The 21,394-nt window shown below is 40.5% G+C and overlaps 1 protein-coding gene across 2 annotated transcripts in view; it reads left to right on the top strand.

Moving 5' to 3' along the window:
• The window catches only part of DSCAML1 (DS cell adhesion molecule like 1), a 164,228-nt gene extending 148,107 nt beyond the window's left edge, over positions 1-16,121 (top strand). The window contains exons 14-33 of one of the 2 annotated variants that reach the window (XM_069947261.1): positions 87-215; positions 1,237-1,404; positions 1,608-1,678; positions 2,496-2,736; positions 4,799-4,945; positions 5,321-5,476; positions 5,625-5,764; positions 7,012-7,165; positions 7,272-7,389; positions 8,243-8,406; positions 8,514-8,612; positions 8,735-8,923; positions 9,098-9,385; positions 11,821-11,976; positions 12,133-12,163; positions 12,360-12,478; positions 12,644-12,799; positions 14,210-14,404; positions 14,716-15,024; positions 15,212-16,121. In XM_069947261.1, coding sequence (XP_069803362.1) covers positions 87-215; positions 1,237-1,404; positions 1,608-1,678; positions 2,496-2,736; positions 4,799-4,945; positions 5,321-5,476; positions 5,625-5,764; positions 7,012-7,165; positions 7,272-7,389; positions 8,243-8,406; positions 8,514-8,612; positions 8,735-8,923; positions 9,098-9,385; positions 11,821-11,976; positions 12,133-12,163; positions 12,360-12,478; positions 12,644-12,799; positions 14,210-14,404; positions 14,716-15,024; positions 15,212-15,660 — 3,479 coding nt within the window. In that variant the 3' untranslated portion in view covers positions 15,661-16,121. The remainder of the gene's footprint in view (positions 1-86; positions 216-1,236; positions 1,405-1,607; positions 1,679-2,495; positions 2,737-4,798; positions 4,946-5,320; positions 5,477-5,624; positions 5,765-7,011; positions 7,166-7,271; positions 7,390-8,242; positions 8,407-8,513; positions 8,613-8,734; positions 8,924-9,097; positions 9,386-11,820; positions 11,977-12,132; positions 12,164-12,359; positions 12,479-12,643; positions 12,800-14,209; positions 14,405-14,715; positions 15,025-15,211) is intronic. The other variant, XM_069947262.1, reaches the window with a different exon arrangement.
• Positions 16,122-21,394: the final 5,273 nt, after the last annotated feature.

The raw sequence follows: 21,394 nt of genomic DNA, 5'->3' as shown, positions 1-21,394 counted from the left end.
TATATGGAGATACATAGATTCTTTTTTAGAGAGCAGGGCGGGGGGTTTATTGATGTTTCTGACCTTTTTGCACTTTGCTTTGACAGAACCACCAGACCCACCAGAACTGGAAATCCGAGAAGTAAAAGCTCGCAGCATGAACCTACGTTGGACTCAGAGGTTTGATGGAAACAGCATCATCACTGCTTTTGATATTGAATACAAAAATAAATCAGGTAAAGCTTAGCCTTGTGTGTTAGTGATCATAGATCACTTTCATCTGATATTTGTGGGTTTCCAAGGGTAAAATGTACAGGATTGTAGCTTTTATGCATTTAGTAGGCCCAAGCATTGTACACAGTAGTAGACCCAAGTAAGGCTCTGTTCACACTGCCTTCATGATAGTTATAATGGAAAGCATGATGGCAGTGTCATGATTCCTTAAACTACAGACAAAAATGCCATTGGCCTATAGTTAAGTCTGCAAAGTTCCATAGAGGTGTCCGTCATTTTAGTAGAATACAGCTATCCTTCTCATTAGATTTGCAAGAATTGGAGAACCTTTGATAACATTATGGTAGTGGATGGTGTTGTGAACAGAGCTTAATAAATCTTATGAATATGTCTGAGAATTTACCATGTGATGGACACAGTGTATCTGAGTCATTGACCTTCCAAGTATGATCGAACAGCAGAAAATCTTAGGGTCTATCGAACTCGAATCTTGCAAATGTGGAAGTTTCGGCAAGGTTCAAGTTTGATAGAACTTCCGCTGTTTGATCATCTCTACCAATTATAAGACTTGAAAGTAGAAGTAAAAGCGTTTGTAAGTAGTGATGAGAGAACTTGCTAAACATTTAAGTTTGGCTGAACCTGAATACTCTGCCTTGATTCCCGGTGGTTGCAGAAGTTGGATGCAGCCTTAGGACTGCAGGAAAATATGGAAACAGCCTATGGCTGTTTCCATCAATTTCAGGACTCCCTAGGTCTTCATCCAACTTCTGCAGCCACCGAGAGTGAAATATCAAGCGTTCATGTTTGGCCAAACCCAAGCATTTGGCAAGTTCTCTTCTCGCTATTTGGAAGAAGAAAAGTGGGACTGAGATCCCTGCTTATGCTGCTGAAGGATGGAGGGGGATCACTGTCTCCACCACTAGATATTGTAATATACATGATAATACCATATAAGTTACCACAGGCAGTTTAAGCATATACTGCAAAACCAACACTTCTAACAATCATTTCCATTTCCTCTAGACACCTGGGATTTCAAACAGTCTACACGAAATATTTCCCCGATCATCAATCAGGCTAACATTGTGGATCTGCACCCAGCGTCTGTTTACAGCATTCGAATGTATTCCTTCAATAAGATTGGGCGCAGTGAGCCAAGTAAAGAGCTTACAATCAGTACCGAAGAAGCAGGTGAGTAGTCACAGTATCATATTTTTGTGAAACTGGAAAATTAATTTAGGTATACAACTTGTGAAACATAACTGGAAGAGAGTAGAGATAGTACCCAACTGAGCCACTACAGTATAGACCACGTTAACCGCCACTGTTTCATCTTTTAACCATTCTTCAAAGCAGAATGTAAAATGACATCAATGTTTTCTGGATTTTCACAGCTCCTGATGGACCACCAATGGATGTTACACTTCAACCTTTGACTTCACAGAGTATCCAAGTTACCTGGAAGGTAGGGAGGACTAAGGGGCATATATTATGTCCTAACAAAGGTGTCCATACACATTGGACTAAATCTTCTGAAGAGAAGTCAGCCATGTGTTAAATCGGCAGCATAGTCGAATTAAATCTTTTGTACAATACAGATGTTTTTGCTAAAAAATAATAATTTGGTAAAGAATATTATATTCTCAAAATATTCTTAGATAATCCCCAGAAAGATTGTTTGTCATTTAGTTGACCTCCCTGATCTTGTATGTGAAAACTTGAGATGGTTCAATTGATTGAATTGTTCAACCTTCAAACTTCTTCAGTCTGATGTGAATGGTCACCTTAAGTATTAGCCTTGATTCTCACATTCCCTAAATCTCAGCCTCCATGCCCATTGCTCACATAGTCCCACTCTCATGCCAGATTTTGCAGTAAGATTACTGCTGAAAAAATAAATTTCAGTTTATATATTTTTTATTCTTCTTAGTTTTTTAATTAGTTGATAAAAACATAGTAAAACACAGTCTACCTGTAATAATAACATTGACCCTTGATTTTTAAGTACTATTTATCTCACCAGACTGCAAAGCCCTCTCATTTCTTGTATCACCCATGTCGCTTTGTGCGTCGACTCTAGGTTAAAGGAAGATTTTCATTTCAATGATCTGTCTGACCTTTACTTGACATATTAGTTAACCCCAAGCCTCATCTGACATTTTATTGTATAGTATCAAAGGCCTATATAGAAGTGTCTTTCTTATGGGTCACATCACTGCATTTCTGTAATCTTGCCTATGACTGACCCTGAATCATATCTAAATAAATATATAATCCCCTAGGCACCGAGAAAAGAATTACAGAATGGCGTGATCCGCGGGTACCAGATTGGATATAGGGAAAATGGGCCAGGTAGTAATGGCCAGTACAGTATTGTGGAAATGAAAGCTACAGGTGACGGGGAGGTGTACACTTTGGATAACATGAAGAAGTTTGCCCAGTATGGAGTGGTTGTCCAAGCATTTAACAGAGCCGGAACTGGTCCTTCTTCCACTGAGATCAATGCTACTACACTAGAGGATGGTGAGTGCAATATTATTCTTTATGTACTCTTTTATATCTTTATCTTAGGTATTGGCAGTACCAAAATGGATCCCTAAAACTCTGAATAAGGTCAGAAAAATTACAAATCACTGGATGCCTACAGGCCAGTATATATATAGAGGGGACTTGAACAATCTGGGTCAGGCTGACCCACCAGAGTGCCAAAGAATTACCTAGTGGACCTGGCTTCCAACACCTAGTTTCTTACATCAGTCATGCAAGGCAGGGAGGGGTAGGGAAGGGAGGAGGCATGCATGCTGTAGCTCAGCATTCCTTTAAATTTTTGCTTGATGTCAGTGAATGGAACAATCCATACTGACCTAGTATAAGGTTTAAGCTAGCTGCAGTGTATCATTGTAGGAAAATCTTAGAGAGTTAAAGGCGTTGTCCAGCGAAAATAGTATGGGAAGACTTGAGATTTTTTAATAGAAGTGAATTACAAATCTGTATAACTTTCTGATACCAGATGATTTAAAAGGAAAAGATTTTCGCTGGACAACCCCTTTAAATGAAATCTTTATTGACTACACCTAAACATTGCAACAAATGATAGTTGGGTACGTAGGACTAGATTTCTGCAGCTTTCAGCCTTTACATATAATCACATATTCACCTACAGCTAGCAGGGATTGTCTGTATCATCTGTATAATGGAGAGCTGTCATTCCTTTCATTATACAGTTATTAAGGTTAATGATGAATCATTGTAGCACCAGGGTAGCAGTAGTTACTTGTTATGCCTCTATGGGGAGTTGCCTTTTATTACAGCATATACTATTTATTACAGAGGAAGAACTTTTTTGTATAGCGTTATACTGTAGGGCTCCTTTTATGTCTAGACTAGAGGCTTCATGTTACAGATAAAACAACATTTTATCAATTATTTACTTTGCACTATATACCCAATGAGCCCGAGCTTTTCCTTTCTTACCGACTGCCTATGTTAGGTTCATTCTGCGTTGCATTATTCTGCTGGATTTGTCTCTGTCACCTTATCTGGCTGTTTACACTCAAGAGCAAATCTGCTCTTATCTGCATCTGATTATATAAGCACTCACCAAAAATTCAGCTTAAGGGATCAGGGGTTTATTTTAGTATGAACTGAAATAGCCAGTGTTTAATAAAACCACTTTATTGTCACTGGAGGTATTTACTTCGATAAGCCAGAACATTAACACCACTTGCCGAATATTGTTGTCGATTTCCCTTATGCCCAAAACATTGCCATGACCCTTCAAGGCATGGCCCTACAAATGTAACCCCTGTGATGTAGGGGACAAATCAGGAGCATAGGGGCTGCCAATTCCGGTAAATATAATAATTGTATTAAATCACAGTCTTTATTTAGAACAGTTACACTCCAACACAAGTGGTGACCCTGGCAGCATGTTTCAGGCCAGTCATGGATGAATCATGGAAGATTTAAAGCCCTATTACACCAAGCAATTATCGGCTGTATTTGGCCAAATATCAGCCATTACAGCCAATAATTGCTTGGTGTAATAGCTCATGTTAAAAGATCCTTGTCTTTCAACATGTTGAAAAAAACTAGAATGCTAGCGACAGTCTGCTGGCCATCGCTCCATGTAATAGCGGCGGCAGCAGACCGCCGCTATCTCCTATGGACAATCTAAAGATCATCCAGGGAGGGAGCCCCTCCTGCAGCTTCCTGTGCCAACCCCTGATTTTACCTACTCGCAGTCAGCGCTTGTAATAGTGATCAGGGAATGAGGAGCAAACAAGCGCTAATCTGACAGGTCGGTGCTTGCTTGCTCCTCCACATCACGGTCTAGTGGTTACAATTTAATCTTTATTAAGGCCACTCAGATGCTTACACTTTACCAGTTTTCAGCACATTTAAATCAACAAATGCCATTGTAATAAGTTAATCCATTATTCATTTTGCCCATCAGTGTTTTTAATGTTATTGGCTCACATATATAGACTATAATTTTCCATAGTATATTTACCATGTTTGTATTTCTGTCCTTATGAGTGTCACCATTATCCTTGTACTACAACCTACTCTATATCACCTACAGTGCCAAGTCAGCCTCCAGAGAATGTGCGTGCTCTTTCCATCACATCTGATGTAGCAGTCATTTCTTGGTCTGAGCCACCTCGAAGCTCCCTCAATGGAGTTCTTAAGGGCTACAGAGTCATCTACTGGTCACTCTACCCGGATGGAGGTAAGTCAGACATATGACGATGAGGGGACTCGTGTTATGAAGGAAATATCTTTAAGCTTAATATGGTTCTTGATATGAAAAAGAAGCAGTGTAGAGTGTATTATAGCAGATGTATAAATCTGTTTGATGTATGTTTATTTTTACATATCACCCAGAATCCTCATTACATCTTACATGATTTCTATTGATATAGAGGTTGTTTGGTGGTGATGTGTATTGTTTACCCATTGTACCTATCTGTATTGCCAGTCAGTGTATATAATGCATTTATAGACATGTTCTATAAGAAGTATAGAATTATATATGCCATACATGCCATAATAAACACTATTCCATGTTTCCATCTACTTGACTCTAGTATCTTTTTGTCTGTAGAATGGGGAGAAATGCAGAATATTACCACTCCCCGGGAGCGTGTGGAGCTGAAATCACTCGAGAAGTTCACCAATTATAGTGTGCAAGTCCTGGCCTACACTCAGGCAGGGGATGGAGTACGTAGCAGTGTGTTGTACCTGCAAACCAAGGAAGACAGTGAGTAACCTGAAGCCTGGGGACATGGATTCACTATTATTGGGTTAGAACATTACTTAGACAATTGCTAGTTAATAGAGTTTGCTGTAACAGGATAGTGTATAGCATATAACCTGAACACTGCTAATGACTTCTGTGTTTGATCCAGTCCCAGGCCCCCCTGCAGGAATTAAAGCTGTGCAAGCCTCATCCAGCACTGTCGTGGTTTCCTGGCTACCTCCAACTAAACCAAATGGCATCATTCGTAAATATAACATATTCAGCTCTGTACCCGGATCTGGTCATCTTGTAAGTTTCAATAACATAAATGTTCGTCTTTTGTCTAGTAATGCAACATATCCATGTCCCTTCATATAAGCTGTAATGACTCTAAAATGTTGATCTTGTATAACTCTGAATGGTTGGGCACTATATTGTATCATATCATATATTAAGGCGACATGTATGTTGCCCTTTTCTCTTTCGACCACTGTCGAAAGTTAAACAGAGCGTCATGTGTCTATTGATTTGACAGCTATTGGTCGGACTTTTGTTCCAACCATAGTTATTTCTTCCAATTCTCCTATACACATGAACTCTCAGCTTGGCAAAGTGTTTATTTGTTCAGAGTGGAGAAAAGAGGAGTAAACCATAAGACTCCTCTGGTGGTGGTCTCTCCACAACATCTGCTGGGAGAAAGTCAGCAGGCCCCCATATGTATTAGGCAGTGGCCCAATCCCAAGGAAATCATCAAAAAGGAATTATTTGAATTCTTCTAAACAGAAGTTTAGAAGCATCAAAATGAACTGTATAAAGGATTTGTCTAGTGTCAGACTGGGGTATCTGGGGCCCACCAGAGGAACTGATCCTGGTGGCCCACCAGAGGAAATGATCCTGGTGGCCCACCAGAGGAAATGATCCTGGTGGCCCACCAGAGGAAATGATCCTGGTGAGGAACCAGTGAGACACGACATGTCAGTCAGTGTTAGTGCAGTTTCTAAAGCTGGGGGCCCACCGGAGGATCCTCCGGTTTACTGGTGGACCAGTCCGACACTGGAGTTGTCCAATGGTTCCGTGAGCAGACCCCTTCTCTTAAGCCCTTAGTGAAGAGTGACAGTGTTTGTAGAAGAAAACAACCATGTTTTTCTAACCTCATACAACCCCTTTAATTCCCAGTCCGATTTAAAGATTCCCTTCAGATTCCACCGTTTCCAGCCAGCCATGTTTTCCCTGCTGCTCTGTGTCTTCTAGATTCCTCTCTCTAAGGGAGGAAGATTCATCAGAATAAAATGGAAATCTTTGAAGTTTTTACTCTTTTGAAGTTTTTCCCCTCAGTCTCTAGATGGGGACGATGATGCTGCTGGTTAAAAAGCGGCAGCTAATTAGAGCTAATTAGGGACGAGGTAAAATAATTTGCTTATATGCAATTCCTAGATCCACATTGTATGGTTGTATGTATTGTAGTTAACACTATGCCGTCCAAATCGTTTCCATTTTGTTGCTTGGTGTTGAGATTTGCAATTGCATAGATTTTCTTTTCTGTTCATTTTTTAAAGGCTCCTAGTGAGTATGAGGCCAGTCCTGAAGTACTGCATCATCGTATTAATCACATTCTCCGAGGGCAGAAGTATATGCTGTGGGTGGCAGCTGTGACATCCGCCGGACAGGGCAATGTGAGTGACAGGGTAATGATCGAGACAGCAGGAAAAGGTAAGGGTTAATGTTATGTTCTTGTGCATTAAAATCATATACAGTATAAAATTTAATAGAATATAATCATGTTAGGCCGACATGAAAGACATATATTCTTTCACAGCTCCAGCCAAAATTATATCATTTGGTGGCACCGTAAGTACTCCATGGATGAAGGATGTCCGTCTGCCATGCAGTTCTGTCGGGGAACCGGCTCCAGCTATAAAATGGACAAAAGACAGGTAATTTATGGTCATTGTCCTGCTGATCCCAATAGTCTAACTTTGCTGGGGCCTTTGGCAGTCAGACATTATCTATAGAGAGAAAGATATTCTTTGTAACCACTCTCCGCTTTGACCAAAATATAAAGACCCCAAAGAGGGGAACCCCTCTATTAATTCATAATTCACTTAGAAAGTCCATGAAGATGTTTGTGATTATAATACAACTGTCTACAGGAATGACTACTGTATATCTATTTTAACCAGTGGTATAAAGAATATTGGGTCATGTCTTTCTGCCATGGCCATCTTAGTCAACAGATCTTTAGCCGGTCTCCAAACACAAGCTTAGGCTATGTTCACATATAGTATTTCCGTCAGTCTTTTGGTCAGTGTATTTTCAACCAAAATCAGGAGTGGACCTGACGGGGAAAAATTATAATGGAAACATTTGCACAGCTTCTGTGTTTTCATCCCACTCCTGGTTTTGGTAGAAAAAAGACTGACCAAAAGACTGACACAAATACTATGGGGGGGGATTTATGAAATTTATGATTTATAAATTGGGCCCTGTCCCCTTTCCCCCGGCCGAACTCTCTAAGGCAGGTGTAGATTTAGATCATGTAATACACCAGCAAGCAGGCGCAAATCATAAACGAGGTGCGGGAGGATGGCCATGCCACTTCCCCACCTTGCCGTGCCCACTGAGCTCCCCCTGCCCAGCCATTGGGCGAGCAGGGAAGCGGCAGGGGGGACCTTTATAAATGTCCTCCTATGTTTTAACATAGCCTAAAGACGCAATATGTGCTTGACTATGGCTTCATCAGAGCTCATCATAATGACACAATGTTAATCTTTGTCTCTTTTCCCATAGTGAGGACTCTGCAATTCCAGTGGCGCTAGATGGGCATAGAGCAATTCACCCAAATGGTACCCTCACCTTGCGTTCTGTCAAAGCAGAAGACTCTGGTTACTACACCTGTACAGCCACTAATACTTTGGGGTTTGATACGATAATTGTTAATCTCCTGGTGCAAGGTAAGAAGCAAAGAACGGCTGGGTGATCATGAATGAATAGCTTAGAGAGGTCCTATAAATGGTTTGATGAACTAATATCTTGATTTCTTGTCTCATTTCTTTTAAAGTCCCCCCTGACCAGCCTCGCCTCACAGTTACCAAATCTTCAGCCTCTTCCATTACGTTGGCATGGATCCCGGGAGACAATGGTGGAAGTTCTATAAGAGGTACTTTTATGTTTCCATATAGCATACTGCCTTCGGGTTACTTGTATTCAAAGGCACTTTAAAGCGACCATTATTTTATGTGTCTCCCTATTACTTTTTAACAATTTTTATGTCTTCCATAGGTTTTGTCTTGCAATACTCTGTAGATAACGGAGAAGAGTGGGAGGATGTTTTTATCAGTTCCTCTGAGCGATCACGCCGCTTGGAGAACTTGCGATGTGGAACTTGGTACAAAGTGAAGCTGGCAGCCAAGAATAGTGTTGGGGCTGGAAGAATCAGCGAAATCATTGAGGCCAAGACCCATGGGAGAGGTAGAAACTTCCTTACTATAGAAGTCCTATTTCTGCCCCTTTACCTATACTTGCTAAGTTTTGATCATCTCCATTACTCAGTATCTATTATTATGACATGCTAACATTGTATTGGATTTCATCCTCATTTCTATTACTTTAACATTAGCAAAGTAATATTTAAATTTCTTACAGAACCATCATTTAATAAGGACCAGCCTCTCTTCACTCACGTGAACTCAACTCATGCCCGGCTGAACCTCCATGGGTGGAATAGTGGAGGCTGTCCTATTACTTCAGTAATCTTGGAGTACCGCCCGCGAAATAGCTGGCAATGGCAGAGTTTAAAGGCTAATGTTACAAGTGACGTCTTCCTGACAGACCTCCGAGAGGCCACCTGGTATGAGCTGAAGATGAGGGTTTGTAACAGTGCCGGATGTGGGAATGAGACTTCGCAGTTTGCAACACTGGACTATGATGGGAGTAAGTATGTTGTCTGTATTAAGGCTATGTTCACACTACGTAAGTTTCGTAATAATCACGGCCGTTGTAACAACGGCCGTGATTACTACGGAACTTACGTAGTGCTGCCTTCTAAGGAATCCCGGCCGGGATCCCTAGCGGCGCCGCAAGAAACTGACGTGTCAGTTTTCTGCAGCCGCTATTCAATGAATAGTGACCACAGAAAACCACAATGGTACAGCTCCGGCCGTACACTCCATTGTAAGCAGCGGAAAATTCAGAGGCAGTGAAGATCATCCGGCTGGTACTGCAGTGAACGGCCAGTGTTTTACAACATGGGAACATGGCCTAAGTCTGCAAGTCTTTTTTTATAGCCTGAATTGATCCGTTTTTACGTTTTTTCAGTAGGCTGATAGTAGTGCAAAGTCTTTTTTTTCTATTTTTATACATCACAAACTTATGAACCAGATCACAGTAGAGAATAAAAGTAAAATATAGTACGTGCAAACATATGCTAAAAAATTAGACCTCACTCCCACTTAGTTTTTCAGGAGCATGTGTGTCTAATTTTATTAAAAATTAATTGCATGTAATGTTCTGTCCTTTAGCAGTCAGTTCTGAAAACCATGTTCACATGTCTTTAGACAGTGTTTGCCGTGGTGAGATTATCATTTGGCACCTAGCATCGACCTCTCTAAAACCTTTGTCTATAGTATGGCTAAGCCTGTAGTCTTAAAGGGGGATACCCACAGGATGTGCTATAAAAGTCTTCTGTCTAGGACTCTCACCTATCTTGAGATGAAGGGCTCCCTAGCCCTCTCCAGCCTGTTTGTGCCCACCAGAGGTGGTCAGGAAAGGGAAAAGCAGTCTAACTGGTAAGGTACACAACTTCAATTGACTTTAATAATGGTACATTTACACGGAGCGATAATTCGCCCCAATCAAACGATTAACGATTTCGAAGTAATGATGTGTTTTCTATAACGATCAGCGTTTAGACGGAGCGATATATACAGTTTAGAAAAATCATTAGTGCGATCGTTTTAAGATCGCTTAAGCCTATCTCACACATAGGGTGAATAGGTGAAAGACTGTTTACACAAAGCGATCTGTGAATTTTTAGCGAACGACCAACGACAATTTAAGAACGTGTTGAAAGATCAAAATAAACGATTTATCGCTCGTCGCTTGATCGTTCGCTGTGTTTACACAAGCCGATTATCGCTCAAATGCGATCGCTATCGCGATAATTGTTCCGTGTAAACGCACCGCAAGTGTAAACGGGAGTTACACGAATCACATACCTGATCAGTTTCAGCTGTTTTCGGATTCGGAGAGGCAGGGGAGCTCTTGATCTCAAGATAGGTGGGAGGTCTAGAGGTGGAAAGTACATCTAGAGAATATTCTATGCTATGTATATGTTTCCCTGATAGGTGTACCCAATAAAATCATCCACTAACACTTTGGGCACTAATAAAAACAGGGTAGGTTAATTGGGTTAGAATTTTTTTAAAAAGTTGCCCATAGCAATCAATCAGATTCTATTTCTCAGAATGTTTTTCAGAAATGAAAAAAAACAATGTGATTGGCAGCTATAAGCAACTGCTCCACTGCGAAAGGTTCGGTACATCTCCCCCCGATATCTTTCTATGTTTGATAGGATACAGCAAAGCAATGTCCATGTTTATTGCTTTTTGTCTTTTTAACAAACCTGATGTAGTTAGAAGCTTTGGGGCATTTATTCCTATAACTCGCTGCGGTTAATGAATAAACCCGGGGTGTTTGAAGTCAGACAAGTCCTTTCTGCTCATTTCTAAATCCCACACCTTGCATTTTCACACTTCAGCAAGCCTTTGATCTCTAGAAATAGTTTTATAGGAAAGGCTTTTAGAAACTCTTTTGTGACAGGTTTTAATTTACTGCGAAAACATATTCTTAAAGGTTTCCGCAGACGGCGGCGCGTTTCATTCATTTGCGGCTTCGAAGAAATAGATATTAATTCAGGATAAGAAAAATCCTATGCGCTAAGGATATTTCTGATGATGTTTAGATAGCCCTTGAACCATAAATACATATACTGCCCCTCATATTTCTGATAACTATATTTGTGCTATAGTTGTCCACTGTCTACTTGACTTTAGCTATTGGGTTAATGGATTCTTAATTAGAGAAGTATTTTATATTGAGCACCATGGTCCTATATTGATTTCATTTGGTGCCATATCTTGGTTTCCTCTCCCTGCTGCAGCAGTACAAGGAAAACAAGACTCTTTAAAGGGAAGCTGCTGTCTTCATGTTATTACTATGGCATACAGTGCTATGCTCATATCAGCTGCTCTACTGGACCATACTTGCCATTGGGTTTGCCATTGGGTTCTATGCCTATAGGGATCTGACACATATGACACATCTTAAAGTCTATTTTGGATGAGCTCATCTCTATTCTCTCCCCACAGGTACTATTCCACCAATAAAGTCAGCACAAGGTGAGGGAGATGACGTGAAGAAACTGTTCTCTATCGCCTGTCCTGTCATCTTGGCCACGTTGGGAGTGGCCCTTTTGTTTATTATACGTAAGAAAAGGAAAGAGAAGAGACTAAAGAGACTGAGAGGTGAGTATTGGTCTTTATTGTGCTATTCCTGATATGTGATATGCACATGCTTTCTTCTAGGGCTGTATACCTATTTTTGCTATTGCGTAGTTCTGTTGCTATGATGTCTTTATACAGAATGTATTAAAAAAAATTCTCTTTATTTCTCTTTCACAGATGCAAAAAGTCTGGCAGAGATGTTAATCAGGTAAGAGAAGAATACAGTATATCCCACCGTCATACTTGTATACACTATGAAGGATTTCTATTATTATGTTATTGATTGGGGCTTTCTTGTGTGATATATGGGAATGGAGAGGTTTCTCCAGGAAAGCTATGTGTTTGGTCCTCATTGATGGATACTTATTAGGTTCTAAAGTCTTAATCTTTTCTGTTTATACCAGCAAAAACAACCGCAGCTTTGATACACCGGTGAAGGGTCCGCCCGCTGGACCACGATTACACATTGATATTCCCAGGGTACAGCTCCTCATTGAAGATAAAGAGGGGGTCAAGCAGCTTGGTAAGAATATGCTCCTGTATATGCAGAAATCATTTGCATCGCACTGTGCGTTCTGCATGTTACCTCAATATTATTTAGCTCAGTACAATATAACATTATAATAATATATAATACAATATAGTTCAATATAATAACATTGGAATATATATTTTTTTATCTCTTGAGCAGGTGACGATAAAGCTACATTGCCTGTGACAGATCCTGAATTCAGCCCGACTGTAAATCCCCAAAGTTTCTGCACTGGAGTTTCCTTGCATCACCCTGCACTGATACAGAATACCGGACCGTTAATTGACATGTCAGATATTAGACCGGGAACAAGTACGTGATCAATGAATGTAAAATTCTTACCATTAGCAGCTGAAATGTTGTCATCTGATATACTATTTTACAATGTACAATATACTGAGTACAGTCTCTGTAGTGCACCTAATAAGAACACTTTTACACAAACATTTGGTAGGTAGATATTTGTGGAGGTAAAGCTTCAATGTCCTGAAATATGTGGAAATTTACAGTAACCGTTTTTGCTTGTTCATTGGGAACGGTATACATTAAATAATATTTTACTATATACATACTGTATAAAGTCTATAGTATATCTTGTTGGAGAAAAATTCAGCTTTCTCCACTTATTAGACTCCTTCCCTGACCCACCACCTTCTCATATATTCATCACTAAGGAGGCTTGGTAGAAAAAGAGAAAATCTTTCATCTTCACTGAGAGATCAGGTTACACTGGCCATAAAGTCAATTTATTCACAGCTTACACTGCTCATTACTTCTTTATAATGCCCTTTTTGCTGCTGCTGTTTCTGAGGTGTAGAGAAGCAGGGTCTTCATTTTTTTGTATCTGGTCTATGGAACAGATGCAGCTAGTCTACATCCACTCTGAAGCTGAGCTCAGGGAAAGCTGACACTGAGAAAAGGCGCCTGCAGAGAGGTAAACATGGTGGGAAAAATGAAAAAATACAGGTTATATAATGGCTAGAAATGGGGCAGCTCCTCCTCTATACGCTTATGGCAACTTATCATGAAAAGACTTTTTGAATGACACTGTAAGGATAAAAACAACAGGTTGGCACTGTCATAGAGACATAGCAATATGATGCTCAAGAGCATGGGACCTGGCTTATTAGTAGTGCTCTGTTGACACAGTCCATCTTAGGGCCCTATTCCACCGGACGATTATCGTTCAGATTATCGTTAAATCGTTCGAATCTAAACGATAATCGTTCGGTTGAAATGCAGTTAACGATTAACGACTGAACGAGAAATCGTTGATCGCTTTATAAGACCTGGACCTATTTTTATCGTTGCTCGTTCACAAGACGTTCGCAAATCGTTCGCATTGAATAAGACATCGTTCGGTCATTCGCAATAGATACTAACGCAATAGCGAATAAATAGCGAAGAAAAAACTATCGCAATTACAATCATAAGTAACGATTATCGTTCCATGGAAATGAGTGAACGTTTTCAGGTCTTTCGCAATAGCGGTAGCGGAATAGGGCCCTTATGCATCAAGAAAAGATCAGCTGCACTCACCAAACCCTGTGCTCAGTATAGACACCTGCTTTAACAGTGTAAGGGCTGCTTCTTCTGATCACCTGGTCTGAATTGTGTTTACATCAAGAGTTAATGGGTGTCCTTTGTGGTAAATCCCTTTAATAATTTGTAATCTGAGATGCAGGACTAGGTCGTAACATGCTTCATCTGCTTTACCTCTAGATCCAGTTTCTCGGAAAAGTGTCAAGTCTGCTCACAGTACCAGGAACAGATATTCAAGTCAGTGGACACTCACCAAGTGCCAGAGCTCTACCCCAGCAAGAACTCTGACCTCTGACTGGAGAACTGTTGGCTCTCAACATGGCATTACTGTGACTGAGAGTGATAGTTACAGTGCCAGTCTTTCTCAGGACACAGGTATGTTCAGTCCTTCATGTATACAACAATCTTCTATAAACTTAGAGTGGAGAGTGGCTTCAAACCAGTAACAGCGATGGACCCTTTACCAATTGCCATATGTAATATTCTTTTGAGTTGGGCTAATGCATTGTGTTTATTTGTTTCAGCTAGTTATATTTTATGTGTATTCATCCAACTGTGAGTTTGTTTGCCCCTTCTGACCAGGGGCCACTGCCAAAACAGTCAGTCAAACTGTATATGAAATACATGTCCATCCTTGAACCCCAATGGTAGTTAATGTTACCTTGTGTATATATTTTTCTTTGCAGATAAGGGTCGCAACAGTATGGTCTCCACCGAAAGTGCATCCTCCACCTATGAAGAACTAGCACGTGCCTATGAGCATGCCAAGCTAGAAGAACAGTTACAGCATGCTAAGTTTGAGATAACAGAGTGCTTTATCTCAGACAGTTCCTCTGATCAAATGACTACTGGAACCAATGACAATGGAGATAGCATGACCTCCATGAGCACTCCCTCTGAGCCTGGCATCTGCCGCTTTACTGCTTCCCCTCCCAAACCACAGGACAGTGATCCAACCAAGAATGTGGCTGTGCCCATCCCTCACAGAGCAAAAAGTAAGTTAAACTCTGCTAAAGTTGTGGAACCATTTAGTATGGAAAAGAGTTATAACTAGAACAGCAAAATAAGCCTCGGTGGTCTTATGGTGGACAAAGTTATTATGTAACACTTGTAATGTTGATGCAATAGATGCCGCTTCTTCAGTTCTGATCACTTAGCATTGTGTTATTTCCTCTATTTCAGGTGAATATTGCAACCTCCCTATGTACATGAAATCCGATCCCCACTTTCGTAAGCCAGACCCCCATGACTCTTGTCCAGTGGTGCCGCCAAGGGAGGCATCTATGCGCAATCTATCTCGGGGTTACCACTCCCGCCATCTTACTTTGGAGCCAGGTGCCAAGCCTCCACCTGGTCTATCACACCAAGCCCCATCAAGCGTGAATTTACCTCAGCGGACTCTACACATGTCTGGGGCATCTGCCTCTGCCCCATCAGCCCCAGCAGCCACAGCACCTTCTGCCCCTACCGACCCTGCTGCTTCTGCTGGACCTTTAGAAAATCGCCTGCCTACCCAACACAACAAAATGGGAGGTTCCCGGGACTCTTTGCTGGAAATGAGCAGCTCTGGAGCTGGTCGGGCACAAAAACAAGGAGCTGGAGCCTACTCCAAATCTTACACTTTGGTCTGACACCTACCCATGCAAACACATCCCTCCCCACTTATTCACAGACTGCAAAGACCCTTCCCCATCCGCAGTGTCTTGGCTGTATTTCTATATTTTGAAAAACATTTAAAAAGAAAAAAAAAACCACAAAGGACGAATGAAGAATTTAACAAAAACTTGGTGATAAAAGACATTTTTGTATGAAAAATAGCTATTTTCTTCTTCGGGATAAAAAAAAAATAATAATAATAAGAAAAGAAACCTGTATTTTATCAGTAGAAGGATGAAGATGTCTAAGTAAGAACGAGTGTGAGAATAGGATGATTGCAAAGTCTTCTGGGTGTGTGTGCTGTATGGAAGTGGATTTCCCGCGTGGAGGTTTGTGAAGAATAAAGGAGAGCGGTAGCATGGTAATGCAAAGTACAAAGTCACGTAACCTTTAAAGTGAACCTGTCACCCACTTCAAAAGCCATATCTGGTGTTTACAGCCCAATAAAGAATTTCTATGAATTGCTTTGAACTGTTGACTCTAGGTGAGGGATAGGTGCACTTTAAGGAAGATTAAGCTGGATATAGCACCATTGGTGGAATTGAGTTTGCCGTGTGTTTGATAGTGAGTCTAGAAGATGTCTTAATACTGTTGGTATACATATCACTTAAACATGGGATGAAACATTAGGGCTGGGCTCACACAGGTTATTATGGACATATTTTTGCATGTGCGCTATGTCCATAAACCCTGGCCTGACTGTGGGTCTAAAGACCACAACTGGGGTTTGGTATCAGCCAAGCATCACCTTATCAGTCACATTTAACATGCTGGTAAGTAGGAATACAGTGCCCCACAGTTTGAGGAAGGGGGGATTTACTCTCTGTGCCACTCTGTGCTGGTGCAGGGAATGATAAATAGGCTATTAGTAGAGATTAGTGAACTTGCCAAAAGTTTAGGTCCGCATAAACCCAAACTTTCGGCAAATTGGCGCATCTTTAGTTATTAGGCAATACAACCATAGCAACCAATCTCTCTCATATATTATAAACCATTGTTTGCTCTATGTAAAAAGGAATTTTGTCCTTGAAGCATAGTTCCCTGGGTAGAATAGCTGTGTACATACAGCATCCAATGGAGCATAATACAGAATCCCATGGAGACACATACAGACTCCATGTGTTGCCATATAGGCTCTGTGCTCATGATTTGTGACAAACATCAGAGTAGATAATCTCTTGGTGAATAATTCATTTTTATGGTCAGAATTATTTTTATAAACTGTCGCTGTATGTCCTGCAGGAAGTGGTGTATTCTTTCCAGTCTGACACTGTGCTCTCTGCTGCCACCTCTGTATATGTCAGGAACTGTCTAGAGCAGAAGCTAATCCCCATAGAAAACCTCTCCTGCTCTCCAGACTGGAAAAAATACCACTTCCTGCAGGACATACAGCAGCTGATAAGTACTTGAATTCTTGAGATTTTTTTTAATAGAAGTAAATTATAAATCTCTGGCACTTTCTGGCACCAGTTGATTTGAAAGAAAAGAAATTTGGTGTACTACCCCTTTAAATGTAAATAGTTTAACCAAAGTGACTCGACATTTCCTGGATTTCATTAGGTCAAAGTGATCTTCTAGTTTGTATCAGATATATGTGAGAATCTATTGTTGATCCTGGATCATCACTGATTAGATATGAGCGAACCCGAACTTTCGGCATTTGATTAGCGGTGGCTGCTGAAGTTGGATAAAGCCCTAAGGCTATGTGGAAAACATGGATATAGTCATTGGCTTAGAGCTTTATCCAAGTTCAGCAGCCACCGCTAATCAAATGCAGAACGATCGGGTTCGGATCGATTTGAACCCAACCCGGTTCGCTCATCTCTATCACTGATGTACATAGACCTTGCATTATGGAAGTATAGGTGATGGGTTGCACATGCTCTATATATCATTCTGAAATGGAAAACCATAAGAAAACATGATATGACCATTTATTTTTGGTTAGGCTGGGTTCACACGTTTTTGCAATCCGTTTTTTGCAAAAAAACTGTTGAATAACTGATGAAAAAAAACAGATGCAACTATGTGCATCCGTTTTGATCCCTTTTTCCATTGACTTCCATTATCTAAAAAAACCCAAAAAATTATCAAAACAGATCCTTTTTTTAGCGTACACAAAAACGTGGTCGACCTCATTTTTGTGTCCATTAAAAAAAACATCCATTTTGATCCGTTTTTTTTTTTTTTTTTTTATAATGGAGGTCAATGGAAAAACAGATGAAAACTGATGCACAAAATTGCATCCATTTTTTTCATCAGTTTTTCATCCGTTTTTTGCAGAAAAGGATTGCAAAAACGTAGTGTGAACCCAGCCTTATCAGAAAATTAGCAAAGGGATCTAGGTACCATCACACCTTGTTCTGGAAAGGATATGGAAGCCATATTTATAGACCATTATATTGCAGGACTATGTGTGATATAAGAGGCACAGAGTGCTGCCATAACTACAAAGGAGCACAAAACAGAACAGAACATACAAACCTTATAAAAATAAATGTACAGACAAATCTCTTTGAAAGGACCAAATGGCAAAAAAAGTTCTTCTTGAGTGGTCTCCTCAATGAAGGTGGGTAATATTTAAAGGATATAAGAGAATACAAGAAAAATCTGATCTAGGCTAAGGGTGGCCATCCCATGGAGGGGATCTTACTCTATACTGTAAGAGGCACTAATGACATTCAAATGTCTTCAAACTCAAGATATATTAAATTAAGAAAAATCCTCACCTCCTATCTGTAATTTTACTTAAAAAAAACAAAAACATAATCAAATTCTTCCAAATCTGAAATTTCTGCTTAGAGCCGCCAATAGATTATGTTCCACTGCACAGCAAACCTAGATAAGATGAAGCGGAGGATTCGTGTTTGTTCCGCATCGTACATCTCTATAGCTGGCACCAGCCTTGTAAGGTGAATAGAGTCCATGCATTAAAATGCCTCTAGTTGTAATTAATATTCAAGCAAGACAAATCAAAGAAGACCTTCCACCCCGTGATGATGCTGTTGGATTCATGCCCTGCTAGCATTATGTTAAATCATACTAGACCGCATTCTGTTTTCATAATAATTTATTATCTCTTGGCTTGTATCACACTAAATGTCCTTGCTAAGTAGCTATAGAGAGCCTATGGAACGTAAAGCAGAGCTATTAGGTCTTGTATTGAACCCTATGGGGGAGCAGAATTGGATAGAAGGGAGGAGATGCTGAGCATAGATGTAACATATTCTGGGCTTCTCTCCTTCTATCTTGTTCTTCCCTCATAGGATTGCATAGAAAATCTGATAAATCCTCAATTCTTTTAATGGTCACTGACATTTCAAACATTTTCCTTCAATGTGATTCAGATCTCTTAATTTACCAAAAATGACTCCTTACCCCCAAAAAACTGCTCTGAAGCCACTAGGTGTCACCCTTTTCTGCAATCTGCTATCCACTGCCTGTTGATAGACCTAGTCCGTCCTAATAACAGAAAGCAAGAGGTAACAGAGGAAGAGGAGGTGGGCTTAGCTACTAGTTATCTAGAGGAGAGAGGGAGATTAAACCTAGACTGTGTACCTTTAAAGGGGTTATCCAGCACTACAAAAACATGGCCACTTTCCCCCTACTATTGTCTCCAGATTGGGTGGAGTTTTGAAACTCAGTTCCATTGAAGTAAATGGAGCTTAATTGCAAACCACACCTGAACTGGAGACAACAGTAGGGGGAAAAGTGGCCATGTTTTTGTAGCGCTGGATAACTCCTTAATCTGTTAGCCTGTCTCTCTCCTTAAGAGAATCCTTACTGTCCTGGCAAAGTAAATCAAGGCTTTCCTCTCACCTTAGCTGTTTAATTTCTGCATTTTGTAAAATACCAACAAAATAGACCATGCCAGATTAATGCACAATGTTCTCTGTAAGAAGTGTGCGATATACAGAGGTACAGTAGGTACACATAGATGTCTATAGAGTTTTATGGAGGCCATGAGAATGGTCTAGCATTCTCCCTTCTGATCTATTCAAGCACTACTGCATTGAGGGAAACAGCCAAACACAGAACATATATGATAGTACTTCTGTCCAGAACACCTCCATAAGATGTGAAAGGTGACTAGCAGCTGAGAGACACCTCTAGTCACTTATCTGCTCCACCTTGTCAGAAGATGGATTATGTACATTAGATGATGGCAGATGGTGCAGATGAACCCTGCTATATATATTTACTATCTATACAAACATGTTACTTATAGTATAGTATATAGAATAGTAAGTCGTGTTTGCACTTCTACAGGTACAATACAATTATTGACTTAATATTTCATGTATGGAAGTTTGGAGGACTATAGAGGATACTACAGAAATCCAGTAAATCCATTCCTAATCCAATCACTTGCAATGTTTACAGACCTTCAGCTACTTGGTGTAGTCCATGCAGTAGTACTCCGGACGGGTGGGTATAAATATTCATGCCTGTTGCATATTTTATGTGGTATATAAACACCATTGGATATGATAATGGAGGAGCTGATGCCCAGAAAACAGAAGATTGTATTATTATTTAAAGCCTGTGTGCATATGGTTTACAAGACAAATGGCTTATTTTCTATAAGTATCATTAATTTATTCTCGAGATTTGATTGAGAAATCACATGGTTCATATTAATGGAAGTCAGATAGCAATATTCTGTATAAGGATGTTGGCCTGACAGGTGCCTAGAATGCAAACTTATAGGAGATATCCTAAGTGGACAACCCTTCTCCAAACAAGCCTGAGGAATGGGCCTTATATATCATAGATGTGTTTGAGTGTCAAGTATTAGACCATGTTCAGACCTTGTGAGACCAGCCGTTCCGTAACCTGGTCTCTTTCAAAAAAGATGATCTTTAGCCCCGCTTAGTTCTGATGCGGGCGCTCAGAACTCTCCAATGCACACTATGGAGCGTGCGGCCGGAGCTGCTCGCTCCACAGTGTGCACTGACAGAGTTTTCTGCGGCCTCTATTCCTTGACATGTCGGTGTCTCACGGCGCCGCTAGGGATCCCAGACAGAGTGTATACTGTGTGTATACACTCTGGCCAGGATTCCATAGGCGGCAACATCACGTATATTTTCATAATAATCACGGCCGTTGTTGCAATAGGTAACAACGGCCGTAGTTTTACAAAAATATATGTAGTGTGAACATAGCCTTACTGTGTAATGGACCAATGAAATGGATCAGTTATTATAGACAACAATGACGCACTTTTGATATATTAAAGGGGAACTATCCACAGGTTAGACAAATCTAACCTGCTGATATATCGCTATTGCACAGGAGACGCCGAGCAGGAAGGTACGTCTAACTGCACCGGAACGGCACCAAGGAGGAAGGTAAGAAACATATCTTCTTCCCCCGCGTCTCCTGTGCAATAGGGAAATATCAGCAGGTTAGATTCATCTAACCTGATGATAGCTCCCTTTAATAGGAACCTCTAATTGCTTTTAAGCTTCTTGAAACTCAACTCATCAGGGCAGTGTCTCTCCTCCTGTTTGGGCTTAGGAAGAGATCTGCCAACCAAGGCCGTCAGGGCAGACAGAAACCAACACGGCTCTGATGGCTTGTTGTTGAAACACAACAGGTTCCCTTTAAGCCCATTTTATCCAATATTCTGTTTTCGCAATGAAAACACTTCCATATGTAATGTTCAGGAATTAACCATTAAGGAACCCTTATTCCGGGTCATAGTTG

The sequence above is a fragment of the Dendropsophus ebraccatus genome, chromosome 12, assembly GCF_027789765.1.
Source record: "Dendropsophus ebraccatus isolate aDenEbr1 chromosome 12, aDenEbr1.pat, whole genome shotgun sequence".
Taxonomy (NCBI): Eukaryota; Metazoa; Chordata; class Amphibia; order Anura; family Hylidae; genus Dendropsophus; species Dendropsophus ebraccatus.
The sequence above is the reverse complement of the archived record's forward strand: the minus strand, read 5'-3'. Positions and strand labels throughout refer to the sequence as shown.